General features: G+C 46.4%; 1 protein-coding gene across 3 annotated transcripts in view; it reads left to right on the top strand.

Moving 5' to 3' along the window:
• LOC126354794 (COP9 signalosome complex subunit 1) overlaps positions 1 to 22,253 on the top strand; it is an 86,515-nt gene that overhangs the window by 36,740 nt on the left and 27,522 nt on the right. For all 3 annotated transcript variants that reach the window (XM_050004706.1, XM_050004704.1, XM_050004703.1), the window contains one exon: positions 21,844 to 21,949. In XM_050004706.1, the coding sequence (XP_049860663.1) occupies positions 21,844 to 21,949 (106 nt within the window). The remainder of the gene's footprint in view (positions 1 to 21,843; positions 21,950 to 22,253) is intronic.

Below are 22,253 nucleotides of genomic sequence, written 5' to 3'. Positions count from 1 at the left end.
TGAAAATGACACAATGAGAGTGGTGTCTTCCTAGCTGTGCACTCTTGACTCGTTACAAAGGTGTCACACACACCCAAACTTCCTTTTGTATGCTAGAGTGTTCCTGGCAAATGGCACCTTGACATTTTCCAGTGTATAAAATAACTAAAACGAAAAAGAAAGAAAAAACCAAATGCTAAGATCTGATATTGATAATTCTTTGAGTCGGGCAATGTTGCCATTGTGAGAAACTAATGACCAGGGAATTGAACACTCAATGAATTCATGTTTACACTCAATGAAGTTATCTTTAAGTGTGTAAGGTACTGCCCTACCTTACTGAAACATGGCCCAGGTACGTACTACTGTACTTCACAATTCCACCTCTCACTGTCACTTTGTCAGTGTGAAGAAGACATTCATACATCACTTCATAGGTTTTGTCTGTCACGCAGCAAAAGTTCTGATTGCTAACATAACCAGATAAAAAGAAATGAGTTTAGCCACTCATCATGAGAACCAAGTCTTAACTTGATTAAATTGCTGAACCATGACAATTTTGTGATGCCAAAAGTCTAATTTATAATAAAATATTTGCTGTACACTGCAATCAGAGAGGTGCACATCAGAAGCGAGTTTACAAGCTGGCTGGTATTAATACCCACCACATATCTCATTTGATGATAATAATAATAATAATAATAATAATAATAATAATAATAATAATAATAATAATAATAATAATAATAATAATAATAATAATAAAAGTAGTTGTAATCAGTGTGTACAATCACTCTTTGAAGTGGTTTCAGTTCTGGAGACACCCATGAATGTATAGGCAGTCTATTTGTGTACCATGTTGAGAGAGTAAGTGGTGGTGGTGGTGGTGATATTGACTGTATGTTTTGTCAGGCTGGCTTCTTTAACACAAGCATGTCCCATGTATGCTAAGGACGGAATGTGTGAAGGTGATGTAGTTTTTTAAGTTGTGTTCAAAGATTGTGAAGTTTCTGAGATGATTCACTTGCAGTGTGTAACATAGGCAGTGGCCTTCACTGGCTTTACTGATGATGGCTAGTTGACTAGACTTTGTTGCCAACATGTATGGGGACAAAGAGCACAGAGGTGGTGCTGGTGGCAATGTAAACACAGGTACTACTTCCAACCAAACATCAGACACAGACTTGTAGTCACAACTACTGAAATGACTCAGATTCTATTTTCAAAACACATTCATTCAACAAAATAATGAACATGAAGAGATTTTTGTACAGTATTCTTTGTCTGTGATGTCCTGCTTTGGGCTAAATCCAAGTATAGCTTACTGCAGTTTTCAGTCTGACATATGCACTGCTGTAGCAGTGTCTCCTCTAGCAAAGAGTGGTGGGGCTTCTTCAGATAGGAGATATGTGATTGAACCAGTGCAGTGGCAGTGAAAGCAACTGGAAATGCAACTTCAACTGGTTCATGGAGGAGCGCACTCTCAATCACATTACTTATATTCTGGTGGGCAGTAATATTAAGCACCGCGCTATTTGTTTCACATGGTGTATGACATGAAACATGTTTCACTCTGCCCGTGACCTCTGCAGCATGCCGCTAGAGTTTGTTGATGGACCCACTGTCTGGTGAGCAAGCCGTCCTGTGTAGTTTGTATTGTTTGAGGGAAGTCTAGCTTACAGGAGTCACAACTCGGCCACAACAGTAACTATGTGAACACAGTTTAAGAGAGTACATTTTAATTGATCAAATTATCATGCAACTTATTAAACAAGAATAACTGATGAACACATTGAAGAGTGAAACTTCCTGACAGATTAAAACTGTGTGCCGGACCAAGACTCGGAACTCGGGACCTTTGCCTTTCACGGGCAAGTGCTCTACCACCTGAGCTACCCAAGCACGACTCACGCCCCATCCTCACAGTTTTACTTCTGCCAGTACCTCGTCTCCTACCTTCCAAACTTTATAGAATCTCTGCTCTCATTCTAGAAACATCCCCCAGGCTGTGGCTAAGTCATGTCTTCGCAATATAGTTTCTTTCAGGAGTGCTAGTTCTGCAAGGTTCACAGGAGAGCTTCTGTAAAGTTTGGAAGGTATGAGACGAGGTACTGGCAGAAGTAAAGCTGTGAGGATGGGGCGTGAGTCGTGCTTGGGTAGTTCAGCTGGTAGAGCACTTACCCGCGAAAGGCAAAGGTCCCAAGTTAGTCTCGGTCCGGCACACAGTTTTAATCTGCCAGGAAGTTTCATATCAGCGCACACTCCGCTGAAGAGCAAAAATTTCATTCTAGAAACATTGAAGAGTAATTATTACAACAGTAACCGAAAAGACGAGGAACAGATAAAAGTATGATCATGAATAACATATGACAAAACATGAATAAAGAAAAATGATACTAAACTCTCAACAACATGGAATAGGTATCAACTGTTCTGTTAAATGCTGATGGCCCAAACATGTCAAGTATGGCATTTTTTGTCAGTGAGAGGTTCAGAATTGAGGAAAATGACTTGAGTAGAAATAAACAATTAAGTGCCAGTTTAATCCACATATGCAGCTACTAAAAATGTTTACACACACACACAAATAAGTTTTATTGGTTTAAAACCTTGTCAGTTGTCAGGAATCAAACAAATTTAAAAATTGTTTTGGTTGTAGACTCTGCTTACTGCCTTTCATCAGTTTTCTGCTGACATCTGGAAGGCTTGTCTGTGTGCCCATTTGTCAAGTAGTCCTGCATGTGGTATTTGTCCTTTTTGCCTATTTTCACTTTGGCACTACCCGTTTCTTAATGTAAAACAAAACTGAACATTGCACCATTGTCACACGTAAATGTAGCCTAGCACCTCTTATTAAAGATACAAACCACTACTTTCTCAGAATGTTCACCGTACCCACCCCATACCAGCTGGATCCATATTCATCACTGTTGATACCACCACCCTGTTCAGAAACATCCCCCATGATGACGGCCATGACCTTGCTGCTACCAAACACTACCTCTCGCAATGTCCTTTGGACGCCAAACCCACTACCTCAGTCCTCATACGTCTAACTAATTACATCCTCACACATAACTACAGGGTGGCGCACAGAATGTGTTAACGATTGTGAATGTATACTTTCCTGACGTATACAGCTGGCGAAGAGTTCTCTGGCTTCCAGCCGGGTGGCGGTGTCTTCAAACTGTGATGTTTTGACGAGTATGTCACTCGTCGAAACTTCGCAGTTTGAAGACACCGCCACCCGGCTGGAAGCCAGAGAACTCTTCACCAGCTGTGTTACCAATTGTTTCTTTAACACTTTACGCCGCACGTTAGATGACCCGCTGGGATTTCTACAGGAGTACCAGCAGAGCTTGGAAAAACAAAGGAGTTACAAAATAACATGAAGTTCATGATACTGACACTAGGAGACTAGTAAGCAGCAATGGCTGACATTGGAAGACTGATGACACAGCAACGATCGGCAATTGTGTTACTTTTTCATGAAACGAAAAGCCTTCTTGTGACTCAGAGGTGTTTTCGACAACAGTTTAACACACACTGGGTCCCTTGCAAGAAGACCATCCATGTTGTTGTTGTTGTCTTCAGTCCTGAGACTGGTTTGATGCAGCTCTCCATGCTACTCTATCCTGTGCAAGCTGCTTCATCTCCCAGTACCTACTGCAACCTACATCCTTCTGAATCTGCTTAGTGTAGTCATCTCTCGGTCTCCCTCTACGATTTTTACCCTCCACGCTGCCCTCCAATGCTAAATTTGTGATCCCTTGATGCCTCAAAACATGTCCTACCAACCGATCCCTTCTTCTAGTCAAGTTGTGCCACAAACTTCTCCTCTCCCCAATCCTATTCAATACTACCTCATTAGTTATGTGATCTACCCATCTAATCTTCAGTATTCTTCTGTAGCACCACATTTCGAAAGCTTCTATTCTCTTCTTGTCCAAACTAGTTATCGTCCATGTTTCACTTCCATACATGGCTACACTCCAAACAAATACTTTCAGAAACGACTTCCTGATACATAAATCTATATTCGATGTTAACAAATTTCTCTTCTTCAGAAACGCTTTCCTTGCCATTGCCAGTCTACATTTTATATCCTCTACTTCGACCATTGTCAGTTATTTTGCTCCCCAAATAGCAAAACTCCTTTACTACTTTAAGTGTCTCATTTCCTAATCCAATTCCCTCAGCATCACCCGATTTAATTTGACTACATTCCATTATCCTCGTTTTGCTTTTGTTGATGTTCATCTTATATCCTCCTTTCAAGACACTGTCCATTCCGTTCAACTGCTCTTCCAAGTCCTTTGCCGTCTCTGACAGAATTACAATGTCATCGGCAAACCTCAATGTTTTTACTTCTTCTCCATTAATTTTAATACCTACTCCAAATTTTTCTTTTGTTTCCTTTACAGCTTGCTCAATATACAGATTGAATAACATCGGGGAGAGGCTACAACCCTGTCTCACTCCTTTCCCAACCACTGCTTCCCTTTCATGCCACTCGACTCTTATAACTGCCATCTGGTTTCTGTACAAATTGTAAATAGTCTTTCGCTCCCTGTATTTTACCCCTGCCACCTTTAGAATCTGAAAAAGAGTATTCCAGTCAACATTGTCAAAAGCTTTCTCGTCTACAAATGCTAGAAACGTAGGTTTGCCTTTTCTTAATCTTTCTTCTAAGATAAGTCGTAGGGTAAGTATTGCCTCACGTGTTCCAATATTTCTACGAAATCCAAACTGATCCTCCCCAAGGTCCGCATCAACCAGTTTTTCCATTCGTCTGTAAAGAATTCGGTTAGTATTTTGCAGCTGTGACTTATTAAACTGATAGTTCGGTAATTTTCACATCTGTCAGCATCTGCTTTCTTTGGGATTGGAATTATTATATTCTTCTTGAAGTCTGAGGGTATTTCGCCTGTTTCATACATCTTGCTCACCAGCTGGTAGAGTTTTGTCATGACTGGCTCTCCCAAGTCCGTCAGTAGTTCTAATGCAATGTTGTCTACTCCGGGGGCCTTGTTTCGACTCAGGTTTTTCAGTGCTCTGTCAAACTCTTCACGCAGTATCGTATCTCCCATTTCGTCTTCATCTACATCCTCTTCCATTTCCATAATATTGTCCTCAAGTACATCGCCCTTGTATAAAACTTCTATATACTCCTTCCACCTTTCTGCCTTCCCTTCTTTGCTTAGAACTGGGTTGCCATCTGAGCTCTTGATATTCATACACGTGGTTCTCTTCTCTCCAAAGGCCTCTTTAATTTTCCTGTAGGCAGTATCTATCTTACCCCTAGTGAGATAAGCTTCTACATTCTTACATTTGTCCTCCATCCAACCCTGTTTAGCCATTTTGCACTTCCTGTCGATCTCATTTTTGAGACGTTTGTATTCCTTTTTGCCTGCTTCATTTACTGCATTTTTATATTTTATCCTTTCATCAATTAAATTCAATATTTCTTCTGTTACCCAAGGATTTCTAGCAGCCCTCGTCTTTTTACCTACTTTATCTTCTGCTGCCTTCACTACTTCATCCCTCAGAGCTACCCATTCTTCTTCTACAGTATTTCTTTCCCCCATTCCTGTCAATTGTTCCCTTACGCACTCCCTGAAACTCTGTACAACCTCTGGTTCTATCAGTTTATCCAGGTCCCATCTCCTTAATTTCCCACATTTTTGCAGTTTCTTCAGTTTTAATCTGCAGGTCATAACCAATAGATTGTGGTCAGAGTCCACATCTGCCCCTGGAAATGTCTTAAAACTTAAAACCTGGTTCCTAAATCTGTCTTACCATTATATAATCTATCTGATACCTTTTAGTATCTCCAGGGTTCTTCCATGTATACAACCTTCTTTCATGATTCTTAAACCAAGTGTTAGCTATGATTAAGTTGTGCTCTGTGCAAAATTCTACTAGGCGGCTTCCTCTTTCATTTCTTAGCCCCAATCCATATTCACCTACTATGTTTCCTCCTCTCCCTTTTCCTACACTCGAATTCCAGTCACCCATGACTATTAAATTTTCGTCTCCCTTCACTATCTGAATAATTTCTTTTATTTCATCGTACATTTCTTCAATTTCTTCGTCATCTGCAGAGCTAGTTGGCATATAAACTTGTACTACTGTAGTAGGTGTGGGCTTCGTATCTATCTTGGCCACAATAATGCGTTCACTATGCTGTTTGCAGTAGCTTACCCGCATTCCTATTTTCCTATTCATTATTAAACCTACTCCTGCATTACCCCTATTTGATTTTGTGTTTATAACCCTGTAGTCACCTGACCAGAAGTCTTGTTCCTCCTGCCACCGAACTTCACTAATTCCCACTATATCTAACTTTAACCTATCCATTTCCCTTTTTAAATTTTCTAACCTACCTGCCCGATTAAGGGATCTGACATTCCACGCTCCGATCCGTAGAACGCCAGTTTTTTTTCTCCTGATAATGACATCCTCTTGAGTAGTCCCCGCCCGGAGATCCGAATGGGGGACTATTTTACCTCCGGAATATTTTACCCAAGAGGACGCCATCATCATTTAATCATACAGTAAAGCTGCATGTCCTTGGGAAAAATTACGGCTGTAGTTTCCCCTTGCTTTCAGCCGTTCGCAGTACCAGCACAGCAAGGCCGTTTTGGTTAATGTTGCAAGGCCAGATCAGTCAATCATCCAGACTGTTGCCCCTGCAACTACTGAAAAGGCTGCTGCCTCTCTTCAGGAACCACATGTTTGTCTGGCCTCTTAACAGATAACCCTCCGTTGTGGTTGCACCTACGGTACGGCCATCTGTATCGCCGAGGCACGCAAGCCTCCCCACCAACGGCAAGGTCCATGGTTCATGGGGGGGAGACCATCCATAGGTTGTATGATAAACTTGTACAGGAAGGAACAGTATTGGAAGCGAAGCAACCTTGGCCTAAGCCTTTTTGTTCGCTGGAGACTATTGAAGCGGTACAAGTTGTTGTACGGAGAAGTCCTGGGAAATCGTGTAGAACTGCAGCAGTGCAACTGGGAATAGCCAGACACTCTGTTCAACACATTCTTAAGTGACCTCCATATGTACCCATACAAGATGACCTATGCACAGCTCACTGAAGAACACAAGCAGCAGAGACTACTGTTCGCTCAGTGGGCAGAGGATAGTGAAGAAACTCTTAGCAATGTTTGGTTTTCAGACGAGGCGCATTTTCATTTAGACGGTGTGGTTAATAAACAAAATGTACGCTTTTGGGCCACTGAAAACCCACAAGTGCTTCGTGAACAATAACATTATGCTCCGAGGATTACAGCGTGGGCAGCAATTTCCAGTCACAGACTTATTGGACCCTTTTTCTTTGAAAAAACTGAACAGCGAGCGTTATTTGAGCATGCCTTTGCAATAGCTTCATTCCACAGCCTCTTGCTACTGCCTTGCCCTTCAACACGTAGTGGTTCTTGCAAGATGGAGCAAGGCCACATACTGCAAACACTGTGATGGAGTTTTCACACGAGCATTGCAACATGCGGATCATTTGACTCAGTTTTCCAGGTCGCTTCAATGACGGACAAAATTGGCCCCCCCATAGTCCAGACATCAATCCATGTGACTTTTTTCTTTGGGGGTACCTAAAGGAAAAAAAATTTTCCAAAAGTCTACGTGATTTAATGGAGCTCAGAAGATTTAGTCTTCAAGCTTGCAGTGAAATTATGGAAGACGTGCCGTAGGGTAATCACCTACTTCAGTGTTCGTTTGAAGGAAATTAGGAAACAAAATGGTGGACATATTGACATGTGCTGAGTTAGAACAAATATCCATGGATGGCTCTTCATTGTAGTACATGATCCTTTCAGATTGTATTGACAATAAAGTTTATATTCAAAAACAAAATGGTAACACATTTCGTGCGTCACCCTGTACGTTTCCTATTTACCCGAGTATAAGTTAACCCAGAATGTAAGAGGAGTACTCCCATTTTTTAAGATGCTTCTGAAGAATTTTAACATATTCTGACTAATTACAAACTGTTTTATCATGAAGTATCTAAGAAAGATTCTAAACTTATTCTGTTCATTATTTGTCAATATTTAAAATGATACAAGGGAAATGAGATAAACAGAAACAAATGCTATAGATTAATTTTTATCTTCACTTCCTTTTTCGGTTCCTATCTAAGCCAGTTGTAATGACCTGGCCTATTTCGGTCTTCTACATGTCAGGATGGGTGGAAGAAGCTGCAATGGAGAGGGCAGACTTGCACCAGGATGTACCATCAAACAGTAATTGTATCGACAGCCTTATACTGCACTCCATACATCCTCACGGCCGTGCTGTTTGCTTGCATACGCAGCTGATTGCAGAATGTGCTGATGCCCCAATCCGCTAGTGACTTCCATTGTCCTGGATCAGGTGGCAGGTACCATCATGCCAAGCACCCCACCAGCCGGTGATCCAGTGCGTGCCACCAGTGGCAAGGAGTCTTGCCAGCTACTCACCCCCCTGCACTTAATAAATGCTGTCCCCATGTCGTGCGCTTGGGTGCAGTAGCCAACACCAGATGTCTACTGCCGAGCATCAGTGCCTGGCCATACCCCTCCCACCCCCATCCCCACCATCCCAACCCTATCCCAACAGAGGCAGGACCGCCTGTGAAGCCAGCCATTTAAAACATAATTCTGCACGTTTTATGTGGGCATGACCACCAACCAGCTGGCTGTCAGGGTAGGTGGTCACCACCAAACTGTAGCCAAGAGCAGTGTTGACTGCTGAGTGCCAGAACACTTTGCTAAGTGCAACATGGCAGAGTTCAGTTGTTGCTTCACAAATAGTGCCATCTGAATCCTGTTCCTCCACAGCACCAGTTCTTCTGAACTACACAGTTGGGAGCTACCCCTGCAACATATTCATTTTTAAATTTCTCAATCTCCACTAACCCTCTGCATCTATACATTTTGCCTACAATCTCCCCTTCCTCAGTCCTAACACCCTCCCAGTCCATTCCTCTGTCGTCATCTTGGGCCACGTAAACTCATAATCTACATTGCCTGTGTTTCACACCTGCCCTGTCATCCTGCATTCCTGCCCTGTACACATGCTGCCTTCTTCTAAGCTGTTAGCCAACCTTACCCAACCCCCTCCCACTTTCCTGCCTCTTTTCTCTCTCTACTCACCCCGCCGATCACAACCCGTCACCCCAATCAACTTGCTGAGCTGCAGTCACGGCATTGTGTGTTCAGTGGACACAATGTAGAGTACTGCAAAGTTGTAATTCGTTTTTGTGCATGCCTGTTGACAATTCAGCAGCTCCATTATTTTATGAGTTTTCTCCTTCACTCCAAAATTATTTAAATAGAGAACATAGATGTTTAATGGTCTCCCCTTATCCTCACTACAGGTGAATTTATCTCATCGTAGTGTTTGTAATTTGGTATTCATTCTAAACCTTCACAATGTATCCCTCTTTCCTTAACAAGGAAGGAACATATAGTTACAAAAGTTAAGATAGTATGTAGCACAGTACTTCTATACTTACCTCTCTTCAGTACTAAAACGTCTGCTTCCTGTTGGTACGTACTGGCCAACAATTGTTTAGTTACGTGTGGTCAGTGCTGCCAACTTATTTGTTAGATTCAGTGTTCACTTTATCTGAAAACACTTACTTTCTTGCTCTATACTTCTCTTATGCAGTATGTTGTAGTTTGTCTTTTACATAAGACAGTTTGGGGGAAAGGGAGCAGGGTCCTCTAAAGACGAGTTTAAGGTGGCGAAGTGGAGGTAGGGCGGGGGGGGGGGGGGGGGGGGGGAGGTGATTTGGAGGATGAATGGAGAGTAGTAGTGGAGCTAGAATCTCTTTTAAAATAATTTTTCAGGTGATTTGTTCACTGACTTTGTGCAGTGTTTAGTCTCCAATGTTTATTTGGTCAGTAAGCAGCTGTTTGCTGTTTGTTAGTTCTCTATGTATGTAGAAGTTTTTTGAAATGTCAAGGTACATTTTCAGTGGTTGGTATTGCTCACGTACATTCCTATTACGCTAGGCCTGTGATATGCTTGTTTAAGGTGATGTGCAAATGTTGAGTAGTTTGTACTGTATTTTCATGAGGTCTTCATAGATACCAGTTTGTTAGTATTTGTCTAGTTTTGATTTTAGATTTAGACTTATGCTTACAAAACAAACATGAAGTGCAGGTAGGAATTCCGGGCAGGAATATCAACAATGTAGAGAAAGACAGATTGCTACTTACTGTAAAGCAAACATGTTAAATTGCAGACAGTGTAATTAACACACTTACATCAAGCTTTTGGCACAGCCTTCATGAGCAAAAGAGCAATGCACACCATTCATACACACAAGCAAGCACACGTTATGCACACATGACCGCTAACTCCAGCAGGCACGAGTACTGCTTTCTGAATGTTCCATATGCAGTTACTACAACTTGGCACTCGCTACACAAGAGTATGATATAAGCTCTACAGAGTGATGATGCAATGACTCTGTGCACACTAAGAAGTGTACTCGATTTGAGCTTCATATGGAAAGCCCACAATTCTCCATTGTGACCGTATTTCATAATCAGTGCATGGTGGTGGCACCTCCAACTCCCAGGAGGTGTGTGCCAAGACTTGTCTGGATTGGTGCTGCTGGCTTGCACATGCAGCATCTTTGCAATGGTTGGCTGATGGAGTGATATTATTGATGACTGACAGCACCATATTCCTTTACCCCCCCCCCCTGCCCCAAATGGAGCACAACAGCAGGGATGAAGATTGAACATGGGTGCAATTGCAGGAGCTGAGACTGTAGTTGTCATGGAACACCCATCTGCACCTTCGGCGTTCATCCTGAGCATGACTAGAAACCAGCCACCAGGTGAGCACCAGCATCCAGGTGCAGACTCGGGTGTTGATGCAGATGGGGTGCTGAGGACAGTGACAGGAACCTCGGGGGTGCCCTGCTGAATAACTGCATCACAACCACTGGAGTTGCGTCCAGACTGTCAGCTCAGCTGTAATGCTGTAGACAACTCCACATTGACTTCCTTTGGTGTTCCTGAGGAGGTGAGTGTGCTGCAGGAGGCGGCGACTGTGTCGGTTGCTAAAGGCCTTGGCGATGAACTGGGTCTGTGAGCAAAAGGGGAGCAGCAGAATCAGAAGTAACAGGTGTAAGGTCGTTTTGATACCAGTGCAGCTTCATTGAACTTTTGATGGTGTGGGGTGTAAGTGGACAACGAAAGCACAACTGAAACTACATCACATTCCCATCTGCAATCCCTGATGCTTAAGGTCCTATACGAAACTGTTTGCTGAGGCTGAAACTTACATGTAGATTGTGGAATGCAGAGGCTCTGACATGAACACAGATAGAGGAGCAATGTCCTATGAAAGTGACCATTTCGAAGTACCACTGGTGACTTGCCATCCCTGAGCAAGGAGCGGGAAGATGACTAAAACAGCTTGAGGGCCTGGTCCCGTGAGTGGGTAGCAGCTCATAGTTGTCTATCTGTGCCTTGAAGGCTCTGGCAAAATGTTTCACCATCCACTGTATTGGAAATGGTAGGACGTCTTGAGGATATGATGTATTCCATTGTCACTGCAAAATCATTCAAACATCATGTGATGTAAACTGTAACCCATTATCAACCAAAATTGCTTCCGGTTACCCTTCAGTACAAAAATATTGAAGTGTGGGACAACACAGCAGTCACTGACGTAATGGAGGTCATATGCGCCCACCACCCATATCAGTGGGTGTTCCAATATGGACTGGCAAAGTGTGTGTGTGTGTGTGTGTGTGTGTGTGTGTGTGTGTGTGTGTGTGTGCAGCTGCTGCCTTGGTGCAGCAGAACGTGGCCAATCAAAAGAATTTTGAGTGGGAGCAGCCTGATGCTTCGTACATGTGGCCCACTATGAAGTCATTGCCTCGAGCTGTGTGTCCATACCTGACCATGGAAAATGGCGTCTGGCTAACTGTTTTGTCTGGAAGAAATCATAGTGATCCTTGTGTAATGGTTTGAGTACTTTCAACTGGAGGGGCTGAGGAACTATTACATGATCATTGCCACATGGAGGAGGAGAATGCCTGATTGCACCAAGATGGCTCTATAGTGCACAAAGCAGTGAAATATCACAGGGTCGTGGATTCCGTTTATGCTAAGAGGCCACCCATGGCAAACAGTCGACAATACTGCTTAGCAAAAAGTCTGCAGAAATACTTCCAGTGCACATGTCTCCTTAGTCAATGTGGAAACAGAAGCCTTCTGATGAATCAAACTTCACATCAGAACACCCTAGTAACTGCGATGATAGGTCTGCAGTGGAATGCTTAGTGGTAGGCCAATATGTCAATTAATATTGGTAATTGGACAATAATAAGGCCCAGTCCTGTAACTACTGCACTTCTCAAGCTGAGGCAGGCTAAGAGGAACCGAACAAAGCTGTTAGTGGCCTATGGTCCATAATTAAGTGAAAACAATGTCCATATAAATACTGATTTAACTGGGTAATCCCTTAAATGATGGCCAAAGCCTCCTTTCCCAATTGGCAACAACTAGGTTGTGCCGTATTCAGTGTCCTTGATGCAAATGCAATCAGCCTGACCCCCAAACTTGCTCACTCTTTACTACAGAAATGGCCAGTCCTTGCATGTCAAACTCAGTAATGCCTGCTATGCCCTGAGACTCAGTTATGGACAACAGTTATCAAGTTTTGGTTCGGAAGCTTTACAATAGAGGACCAAATGCATGCAGGCCAAACATTGACACTGATAGCATAGTGAAGAATCACATCACTAGAACTTTTGAGCTGACAGTGTCTTGTTAATCCACACAACTCTGACCGATTGTTTATAAGATTGCCCGGGCTGCTGTTTAAGCCAAAGGAGTTAATGTCTAGTAGCTGTGACACGTACTTGGGCACTAGTTCATCATACGGGACTTCACCAGGAAGAATGTCCAGGAATAACTTAACCACCAAACAATACACTTCCGCGCGTACTGTGGACAAGAAATGATAAATGCATTGGTGACTGATGGCATTGTAGGTGCAGAAATGCACTGTAAGCTGGGCTACATATGCTGCTCATTCTTTGCCTTGAGTCAAAAATGCTTGTAGCTTAGATGCTTGAGCCACTTGTTGCATTGATTGAACTCAAACAAGTGTGGGTGGCAGTTAAGTTGCTGCTGCTTAAGCTTGTAAAATGCCTTGAAGTGTTGTAATAACTAGTCAGTGTGTTGCCCTGTTAACTAAACGGTTCAAGTCAGTGACAAGTCTGGCACTGGAGTGAGGGCAGATATGATATGATATGATATGATATGCACTCTTAGTTAAATAACTAACAAAAACCATGATGGAATAAAAAGCAGCTAATAAATTACTACAGCAAGCAGCAAGTGCCCAACTAGTTGCCTCTGTTATGTTTTTTCATAGGTGTAGTTGAATTCAACACAGTTAGTGAAGTAACACAATTCTGTACTTAGTATAGAAAGAAACTTACCTTTTATAGCTCTCCATTGCTGTGACTGAAGTGAACATGTATAAAATTCCAGAATGAGATTTTTACTCTGCAGCGGAGTGTGCGCTGATATGAAACTTCCTGGCAGATTAAAACTGTGTGCCCGACCGAGACTCGAACTCGGGACCTTTGCCTTTCGTGGGCAAGTGCTCTACCAACTGAGCTACCGAAGCACGACTCACGCCCGGTACTCACAGCTTTACTTCTGCCAGTACCTTGTCTCCTACCTTCCAAACTTTACAGAAGCTCTCCTGCGAGACATGCAGAACTAGCACTCCTGAAAGAAAGGATATTGCGGAGACATGGCTTAGCCACAGCCTGGGGGATGTTTCCAGAATGAGATTTTCACTCTGCAGCGGAGTGTGCGCTGATATGAAACTTCCTGGCACATTAAAACTGTGTGCCCGACCGAGACTCGAACTCAGGACCTTTGCCTTTCGCGGGCAAGTGCTCTACCAACTGAGCTACCGAAGCACGACTCACGCCCGGTACTCACAGCTTTACTTCTGCCAGTACCTCGTCTCCTACCTTCCAAACTTTACAGAAGATCTCCTGCGAGACATGCAGAACTAGCACTCCTGAAAGAAAGGATATTGTGGAGACATGGCTTAGCCACAGCCTGGGGGATGTTTCCAGAATGAGATTTTCACTCTGCAGCGGAGTGTGCGCTGATATGAAACTTCCTGGCAGATTAAAACTGTGTGCCCGACCGAGACTCGAACTCGGGACCTTTGCCTTTCGTGGGCAAGTGCTCTACCAACTGAGCTACTGAGCTCAGTTGGTAGAGCACATGCCCGCGAAAGGCAAAGGTCCCGAGTTCGAGTCTCGGTCGGGCACACAGTTTTAATCTGCCAGGAAGTTTCATGTATAAAATTATTTATAAAGATGTACTTGTTGTTTTCCAAGTACACAGAGTAGTAGTGTGATGTGGTAAGTGTGTAGATTTAAAACTCTGAATGGTCTAAATGCAATTAGCTACAACAAGTGTCCACTGTAAGAGGAAGAATACTCGATCTGAACATCAGGCATGCCCCTTGTGGCTATATTTCATAACCACTCATAGCACCAGTACCTCACATCTCCCGGAAGGTGTATCTCGAGTCTCGTCCAGATTGGCACTGCTGGTGATGCCGCACGGACATGTAGCATCTTATCAGTGGTAGACCTGGTGTGACATTAACTATGATTGATGACCCTGCAGAAATGATTGATATTACTGTTTTCAACTATTTTTTTATATTCAATCATTTGCAGATGTACAATACTGTCAACATTACATCAAATGAGCACAGAATGTGGATTGAGAATAAACTAAAGAAAGATGAAAGGAATTAAGAGCACCCCCCTGCGGGTTCGGGGGTACGAATAGGCCCGCGGTATTCCTGCCTGTCGTAAGAGGCGACTAAAAGGAGTCTTCAAAGTTTCGGCCTTAGGTGATGGTCCCCACTTGGGTTTGACCTGCCATTTTCAAAATTTCCGTTGTTAGTGCGTGCCATTTGGGGAAGGACGCCTTACGTGGTGTTTTTCTATTGGTCCATCGTGCACCTCCATCTTGCATGCTATCTATTGTCGTGTGGAGGGATTTACACCCCATGTCTTCTGGGTTGCCTCCTCGTCTTGTGCGCAATCCCCTTCTTAGCGCCCACGGCAACTGTGGACCCTTTCAACACTTAAAATCCAGCACGGTAGCCAATCCGTTGTGGTGGGGTTGTCATGTACCCTCTTGGTGGTAGCCCCCTGACCACGCAGGGATCGCACTACAGATGCCAGAGCTGTTTCCTCCCCATGCATGCCAAGGAGTATGTGCCCATCTTGTCTGGGGCACGGGGACTCCGGGCAATGGGATATCGGCCAGGTACCCGTTGCTTTGGCTGGGTGGCGCCCTTGGGGAGAGCCCTCGTTCGGAGTAGGTTGCATCTGGGCGGATGTGGCACAATGAAGCGCAATAAATCTCACCAAGCTGGTGGTCGCACTGCCACCAGCGTCTCTAAGCGAGGCAAAATTGAATTCGATGCTGCACAATATGATCCTCAGTCGTTCCCCTCGTTGGCTGCGCCATGGGAGGGACGCAGATCTAGTGCCAAGCAGGAGCCTTATGTACCACAATACCTTGTCTGCAGCAGGACTGATGGTGACTCCTTTCTTTCGACAAAGCCTATGTTTTTTGTGGAACACCTGGAGGATAAGTTTGGGGAAGTGGCGGGTTTGTCTAAAATGAGGAATGGGTCCATCCTCCTCAAGACGTCCTCCCCAGCCCAGTCACGGGCGTTGCTCTTGTGTGATAAGCTGGGAGACGTCCCTGTTTCCGTCACTCCCCACAGTAGCTTAAATATGGTCCAGGGGATTATTTACCATCGCGACCTCTTGTTACAGTCCGATGACGAGCTGAGAGCTGACTTGAAACGACGTGGTGTGCATTTTGTCCGTCGTGTGCACAGAGGACCCAAGACCAACAGGGTGGCCACCGGTGCCTTTATCTTGGCCTTCGAGGGTACTGTATTGCCTGAGAAGGTCAAGGTAATGGTTTACCGTTGTGACGTCAAGCCATACGTCCCTCCCCCGATGCGGTGCTTCCAGTGCTGGAAGTTTGGGCATATGTCCTCCCGTTGCCCATCCAGCGCCACATGTCGAGATTGCGGACGCCCCTCTCATCCCGATTCTCCATGTGCGCCTCCGCCTGTCTGTGTCAACTGCGGGGAACACCACTCTCCATGCTCGCCGGACTGCCCCGTTCTTCATAAGGAGCGGAAGATTATGGAATTTAAGACCCTGGACCGGCTTACTTATCGCGAGGCAAAACTGAAATTTGAAAGGTTGCATCCTGTCCCTCTTCAAACTTCTTATGCTGCAGCTACGTTATCGTCGCCCTCGCGGGCGGCAGTTATCGCCTCCTCTGTGTTGCCTTCAGTTGGCCCTCGGGGCCGTCCATTTCTGTCTGCCTCCCTCGTGTCTGGGGGCAAGCCTTCCTCTGTTGCCCCCTTAGCAGTTGGGCGCAAACCCCCTTCTGTCACTCCCCCCGCACATGCTTCAGGAGTGACATCTGCTCCAAAACCGGGGGGCTCTATCCCTCCCCCTCCCCCTTCTCTGCCGGCACGTCTCCGCCGGCGTCGTCTCTGCGGGCTCCTCTCTCGCGGAAGGGGTCCCTCGGGGCCCTCCCTTCTTCCGTTTCTTCTGCTACCCCGCCGGATGTCAGCCAGTGGCTGAAGGTTCATCCACCTGCTGGTCGTAGGGCTTCTGCGTCGTCGTCAGCCTCCGACGCTCCTTCAGAGAAACTCTCCCAGCCCTCTAAGCCAAAGGACAGACGCGAGAAGAAGGACCGGAACGTGTCCAAGAAGAAGGACGCTCCGGCAGTTTCAGTACCGCCTGCTGTCAATAGCTCTGGCTCTGGGGATGTGGTGGAGATCCTCGCCTCTGCCGCGGATCTCGACTTCACAGAACCCTCGGGGACCTCTCCTATGGACACAGCTGACTCTCGCTCAGTGGCGGCCGTTGACTCTGCGGCGCCGTCTGCCTCTTAGTCGCCTTCACGCCCTCCCAGTCCCTTCCTGCTTCCATTCTCCAGTGGAATTGCGGCGGTTATTTCCGCCACCTGCCTGAGCTCCGGATGCTTCTGAGTGTTTCCCCTGTTCTGTGCATTGCTCTTCAGGAAACTTGGTTTCCAGCGATGCGGACCCCTGCCCTTCGCGGTTATCGGGGATACTATAAGAACCGCGCTGACTGTCAACGAGCTTCAGGTGGAGTTTGCCTCTTTGTTCACCACTCTGTCTATAGCTCACCAGTACCCCTTCTGACGCCTTTAGAGGCAGTCGCTGTCAGGATTGAGCTCTCGCCGGCTATTACTGTTTGCTCTGTTTACGTTCCTCCGTATGGGCAACTCCCCCGACATGTCTTGGCTGCGCTGCTGGCTCAACTCCCGCCACCATTGCTGCTTCTGGGCGATTTCAATGCCCACAACCCTCTATGGGGTGGGACTGTCTCCGATGACCGCGGTCGCGCTGTGGAGCATGTGTTGGCTCAGCTCGACCTTAGCCTTTTGAACACCGGTGCTCCCACGCATTTCAGTGTGGCCCATGGCTCGTTCTCGGCCATCGATCTCTCTCTTTGCAGCCCCGGACTTGTCCCATCCCTTCACTGGAGAGTGCATCCTGATCTGTGTGGTAGTGACCATTTTCCCATCTATTTGTCACTGCCCCAGTGTCATTCTTCTGGGTGCCTGCCCCGCTGGGCTCTCAACAGGGCTGACTGGCCGGCTTTTACTTCCGCTGCCACCATTGCTTCTCTTCCACAGGGTGACATTGACGAGGTGGTCCGTGTCTTGATCTCGTCAATTATTTCTGCGGCCGAGACTGCCATCCCTCGCTCTTCTGGACTCCCTCGGAGGAAGTCTGTCCCCTGGTGGTCGCCGGAGATTGCTGAGGCTATTTGCGACCGTAGGCGGGCTCTCCAGCGTCATAAGCGGCACCCGTCTCTGGAGACCCTCATCGCCTTTAAGAAGCTCCGTGCCTTGGCCCGTCGTCTTATTGCACGGCGTAAGCAGGAATGCTGGGAGAGGTACATTTCATCCTTGGGCTCCCGTGTCTCCCCGTCGCTCGTGTGGTCCCGCATCCGGCGGATTTATGGATACCAGACCCCTAAGGGTGTCCCTGGAATCTCCCTGGACGGCGCTGTCTGCACGGACGCTGCCACCATTGCTGACCACCTTGCCACGCTCTTTGCTACGAGCTCTGCTACTGCAACTTACCCTCCTGCCTTTCGCTCTCTAAAGGAGCGCGCCGAGCGGACGCCGTTATCGTTCCACACACGTCATTCTGAAAAATACAATGCTCCTTTCAGCGAGAGGGAATTCCTCGCTGCCCTCACCAATTGCCCTGATACAGCACCAGGACCGGACTGCATCCACGCGCAGATGCTGAAGCATCTCTCCAGGGACTGCCAGAGACACATCCTTACCATCTTTAACCGCATTTGGAGCGAGGGCGTGTTCCCGTCGCAATGGCGAGAGGGTGTTATCGTTCCCATCTTGAAGCCCGGTGCGGACCCTCTGGCGGTGGACGGCTATTGTCCCATTACACTAACAAACGTTTTGTGCAAATTGCTCGAACGTATGGTGGGGCGGCGTTTGTGTTGGGTCCTTGAGTCGCGCGGTCTCCTCGCTCCATCCCAGGGTGGCTTCCGTCAGGGCCGGTCTGCTGCGGACAATTTGGTGCGGCTGGAATCTGCTATCCGTACGGCCTTTTCCCGCCGTCAGCATCTCGTTGCTGTATTTTTTGATCTGCGGAAGGCATATGACACAACATGGAGGCATCACATCCTTGCTACGTTGCGCGAGTGGGGTCTTCGTGGTCAGCTCCCAGCTTTTCTTCAAAACTTCTTATTGCGCCGCTCTTTCCGGGTGCAAGTCGGTGCCGCCTCTAGTTCATCTTATATACAGGAAAATGGGGTCCCGCAGGGCTCGGTGTTGAGCATTTCCTTATTTCTAGTGGCCATTAATGGTCTGGCTGCAGCCGTGGGGTTGTCGGTGTCTCCTTCTTTGTATGCCGACGACTTCTGCATCTCATTTAGCTCAACGACTACGGGAGTCGCCGAACGCAGGCTGCAAGCAGCCGTTCGCAAGGCGGCCTCATGGGCTCTGACTCATGGATTTCAGTTCTCTGCGGCCAAGACTCGAGTTGTGCACTTCTGCAGGCGTCGGACGGTCCACCCTCATCCGGAACTTTACCTCGACGGTCAACTACTTGAAGTGGTGGACACTAGCCGCTTCTTAGGACTCGTCTTTGATGCCCGGCTCACGTGGGTTCCTCATATTACTCAGCTGAAGCAAAAGTGCTGGCAGCACCTCAACGCCCTCCGCTGCCTGAGCCATGCGTCTTGGGGTGCAGATCGCAGCACGCTGTTGCGATTGTACAGAGCCCTTGTGCAGTCCAGGCTTGATTATGGGAGCCTGGCCTATGGGTCTGCATCGCCCTCAGTGTTGACGTTGTTGGACCCCATACACCACTGTGGGGTTCGGCTTGCAACTGGCGCTTTCCGTACAAGCCCCGTGGATAGTCTGCTGGTGGAAGCCGGGGTTCCCCCGCTGCGGATTCGCCGCCACCGACTGCTCGCCGACTATGCTGTCCACGTGCATTGCTCACCGGGCCATCCCAATCATCGCCTGCTTTTCCCTGCCAGGGTTCTCCCTCTGCCCGACCGGCGACCTAGGTCTGGGCTTTCCATTGCTGTCCGCGTCCAGTCCCTGCTGTCTGAACTGGGGTCGTTCCCTCTTTTGCCGCCCTTCCGGGCCTGTGCACCCACGCCTCCCTGGTGTATGACCCGTCCGTCCGTCCGCCTGGACTTGGCACGGGAACCCAAGGACTCGGCTCCGCATGTGGCCCTCCGTCACAGTTTTCTTGAGCTCGTCGCCTCATTTTCAGGCTGTGAGCCTGTCTACACTGATGGTTCCCTGGTGGATGGTCGTCCTGCCTACGCTTTTGCTCACGCTGCCCATGTTGAACAGCGCTCCTTGCCGGCTGGCTGCAGAGCTGGTGGCCATATTGCGCGCTCTTGAGCATATGCGTTCCTGCTCAGGTACGTCCATCGTCATCTGCAGTGACTCCCTGAGCAGCCTCCAGGCTATCGACCGCTGCTATACCTCTTCTTCTCTGGTATCCTTTATTCAGGAGTCTGTTTTTGCCATTACCCGCTCTGGTCGTTCGGTGGTCTTTGTTTGGACGCCAGGTCACGTTGGCATCCCGGGGAATGAACGTGTCGACAGGCTGGCCAAAGGGGCGGTCGACGCCCCCACTTTGGCGATCGGCCTCCCGGCTCGTGATTTGCAGCTGGTGTTGCGCCGTAAGGTGCTTCAGATGTGGTGTGACGAGTGGCGTAGCCTGACTTCTCCGAATAAACTGCGGGATGTTAAGGAGACGACCGATGTGTGGCAGTCCTCCCTGCGGGCTTCTCGCAGGGACTCTGTCATCCTGTGTCGGCTCCGCATCGGCCATACCTACCTGACGCACGGACATCTTTTGCGTCAGGAGGATCCCCCCCTGTGTCAGTGTGGGTCCCGGTTGACGGTCGCCCACATTTTGTTGGAGTGTCCCCGCCTGCGCACCCTCCGGCAGACTTTTAATCTCCCGGGCACGTTGCCTTTGGTTTTATGCGACGATGCCTCCATGGCTAACAACGTTTTAAATTTTATCCGTGGTAGTCCTTTTTATGGTTCCATTTAGGGGGGGACCTGTCCCTTTCCCTTTCTGTGTATCTTGTCCTCGAGTGTCCCATTGGTCGCAGATTTTAATGTGTGTCTTCGGGTGGTTGACTCTTTCCCAATTTCTGTTCCCATGGTCAGTCAACCAGTCTCCGACCCTCTTATTTTCTTCCGTCTCTTTCTGTCCAGTGTTCGTCTGTACTCTTCTTGTCTCTAGCGTTCGCTGCCACATTGGTGTTCTTTCAGTGACTGGGGGGAGGGGCGTCTCCTCCCCCCTTGGGGTTTTACCTGTTCCGTAAATTTTGTTTCGCCGGTTTTTTGGAATGGGGGACTGATGACCTTAGCTGTTTAGTCCCCCTTAAACTTCCCAACAACAACAACAACAACAACAACAACAACAACAACAATTAAGAGCAGTACAAATGAGAGCCACATAGATGAAATGAAGGAATTCTTGGAAGCAAAGTAACGCATGGTGGGTGAAGCATAGACGATACAAGAGGTGGACATGCACAGGAAAAAGGGCATTCGTTGCTAATGTAGTAGTACTAGTATTGAACACTGGCTTTAATTTAATGAAGAAATTTCTGGGGATTGGTGCCTGGAGCACAGCTTGCTATGGAATTGAATTTTGGACTGTGGGGAAAACCAGAAAATAAGATGCTTGAGGTGTTAAAGATCTTGTTTAGATTAGTTCTGAAAATTAAGTGCACTTTTGAGATAAGAAATGAGACATTTGGATAATTTGCAAGGAAAATGTGAAAACACTGACTGTATGAAGGTACTGGATGATAAGACATAGTTGTGGAAATAATCTGTAGACAAAAGTTTGGTTTCTGAATTGCAGTACATTTATCTTTCAGAACTCTAGTTGTACACAGGCTAGACGTATTGTATTGTGGGAACACAGTGACCATCTGGTAAACAGTTGTTTTTGATTTATTTTCAGCCTCAGGTCACAAATTTGTGGGATACACAATAAAAAGCTATACTATTCTATAAATAATAGAACGTCACCCGAAGTTTTCTTAAGTTTAAACACAGTTATGTCCAAACAGTGTTAGTTGTCAATGAATGACAGTTCCTCTGTCCCCTCTCCCTGTTCAGATTAGTGTACTGTATCTATTTCTGTGGACGAAATTTCATTGTCTAACTTGGTTTTTTTTTTTATATTTACAGCTCATTTAAATTGTTCCTTGAATTAGAACCTCAGCTTAGGGATATAATTTTCAAGTTTTACGAGTCTAAATACGCATCGTGCCTGAAGCTCTTGGATGAGATAAAGGTAAGTCAATTCTAATTCCTGAGATGAAGTACTATTTAATGTGCAAATAAATTTTAAAAAATATGGATAGTTGCTTTTACAAAATAGAACCATCTGCTTACAAATTACTAAAACAAGAATAGATGGAGTAAGGGTCATAGGCTTAATAAATTTAGAAGTGAAGGTAGAAATGGGTGTAAGCAACGGCTATAAAAGCAAAATAAGCCAGTCTAAATAGACTCCATTATGAAACTGCAAGACATATCAGTTGAGTTACACAAACAGCTGTAACCAGTCACTTTTTGTTTATGTTTGTGCTACACGT

The sequence above is a fragment of the Schistocerca gregaria genome, chromosome 3, assembly GCF_023897955.1.
Source record: "Schistocerca gregaria isolate iqSchGreg1 chromosome 3, iqSchGreg1.2, whole genome shotgun sequence".
Taxonomy (NCBI): Eukaryota; Metazoa; Arthropoda; class Insecta; order Orthoptera; family Acrididae; genus Schistocerca; species Schistocerca gregaria.
This window is presented reverse-complemented; position numbering and strand designations above follow the sequence as displayed.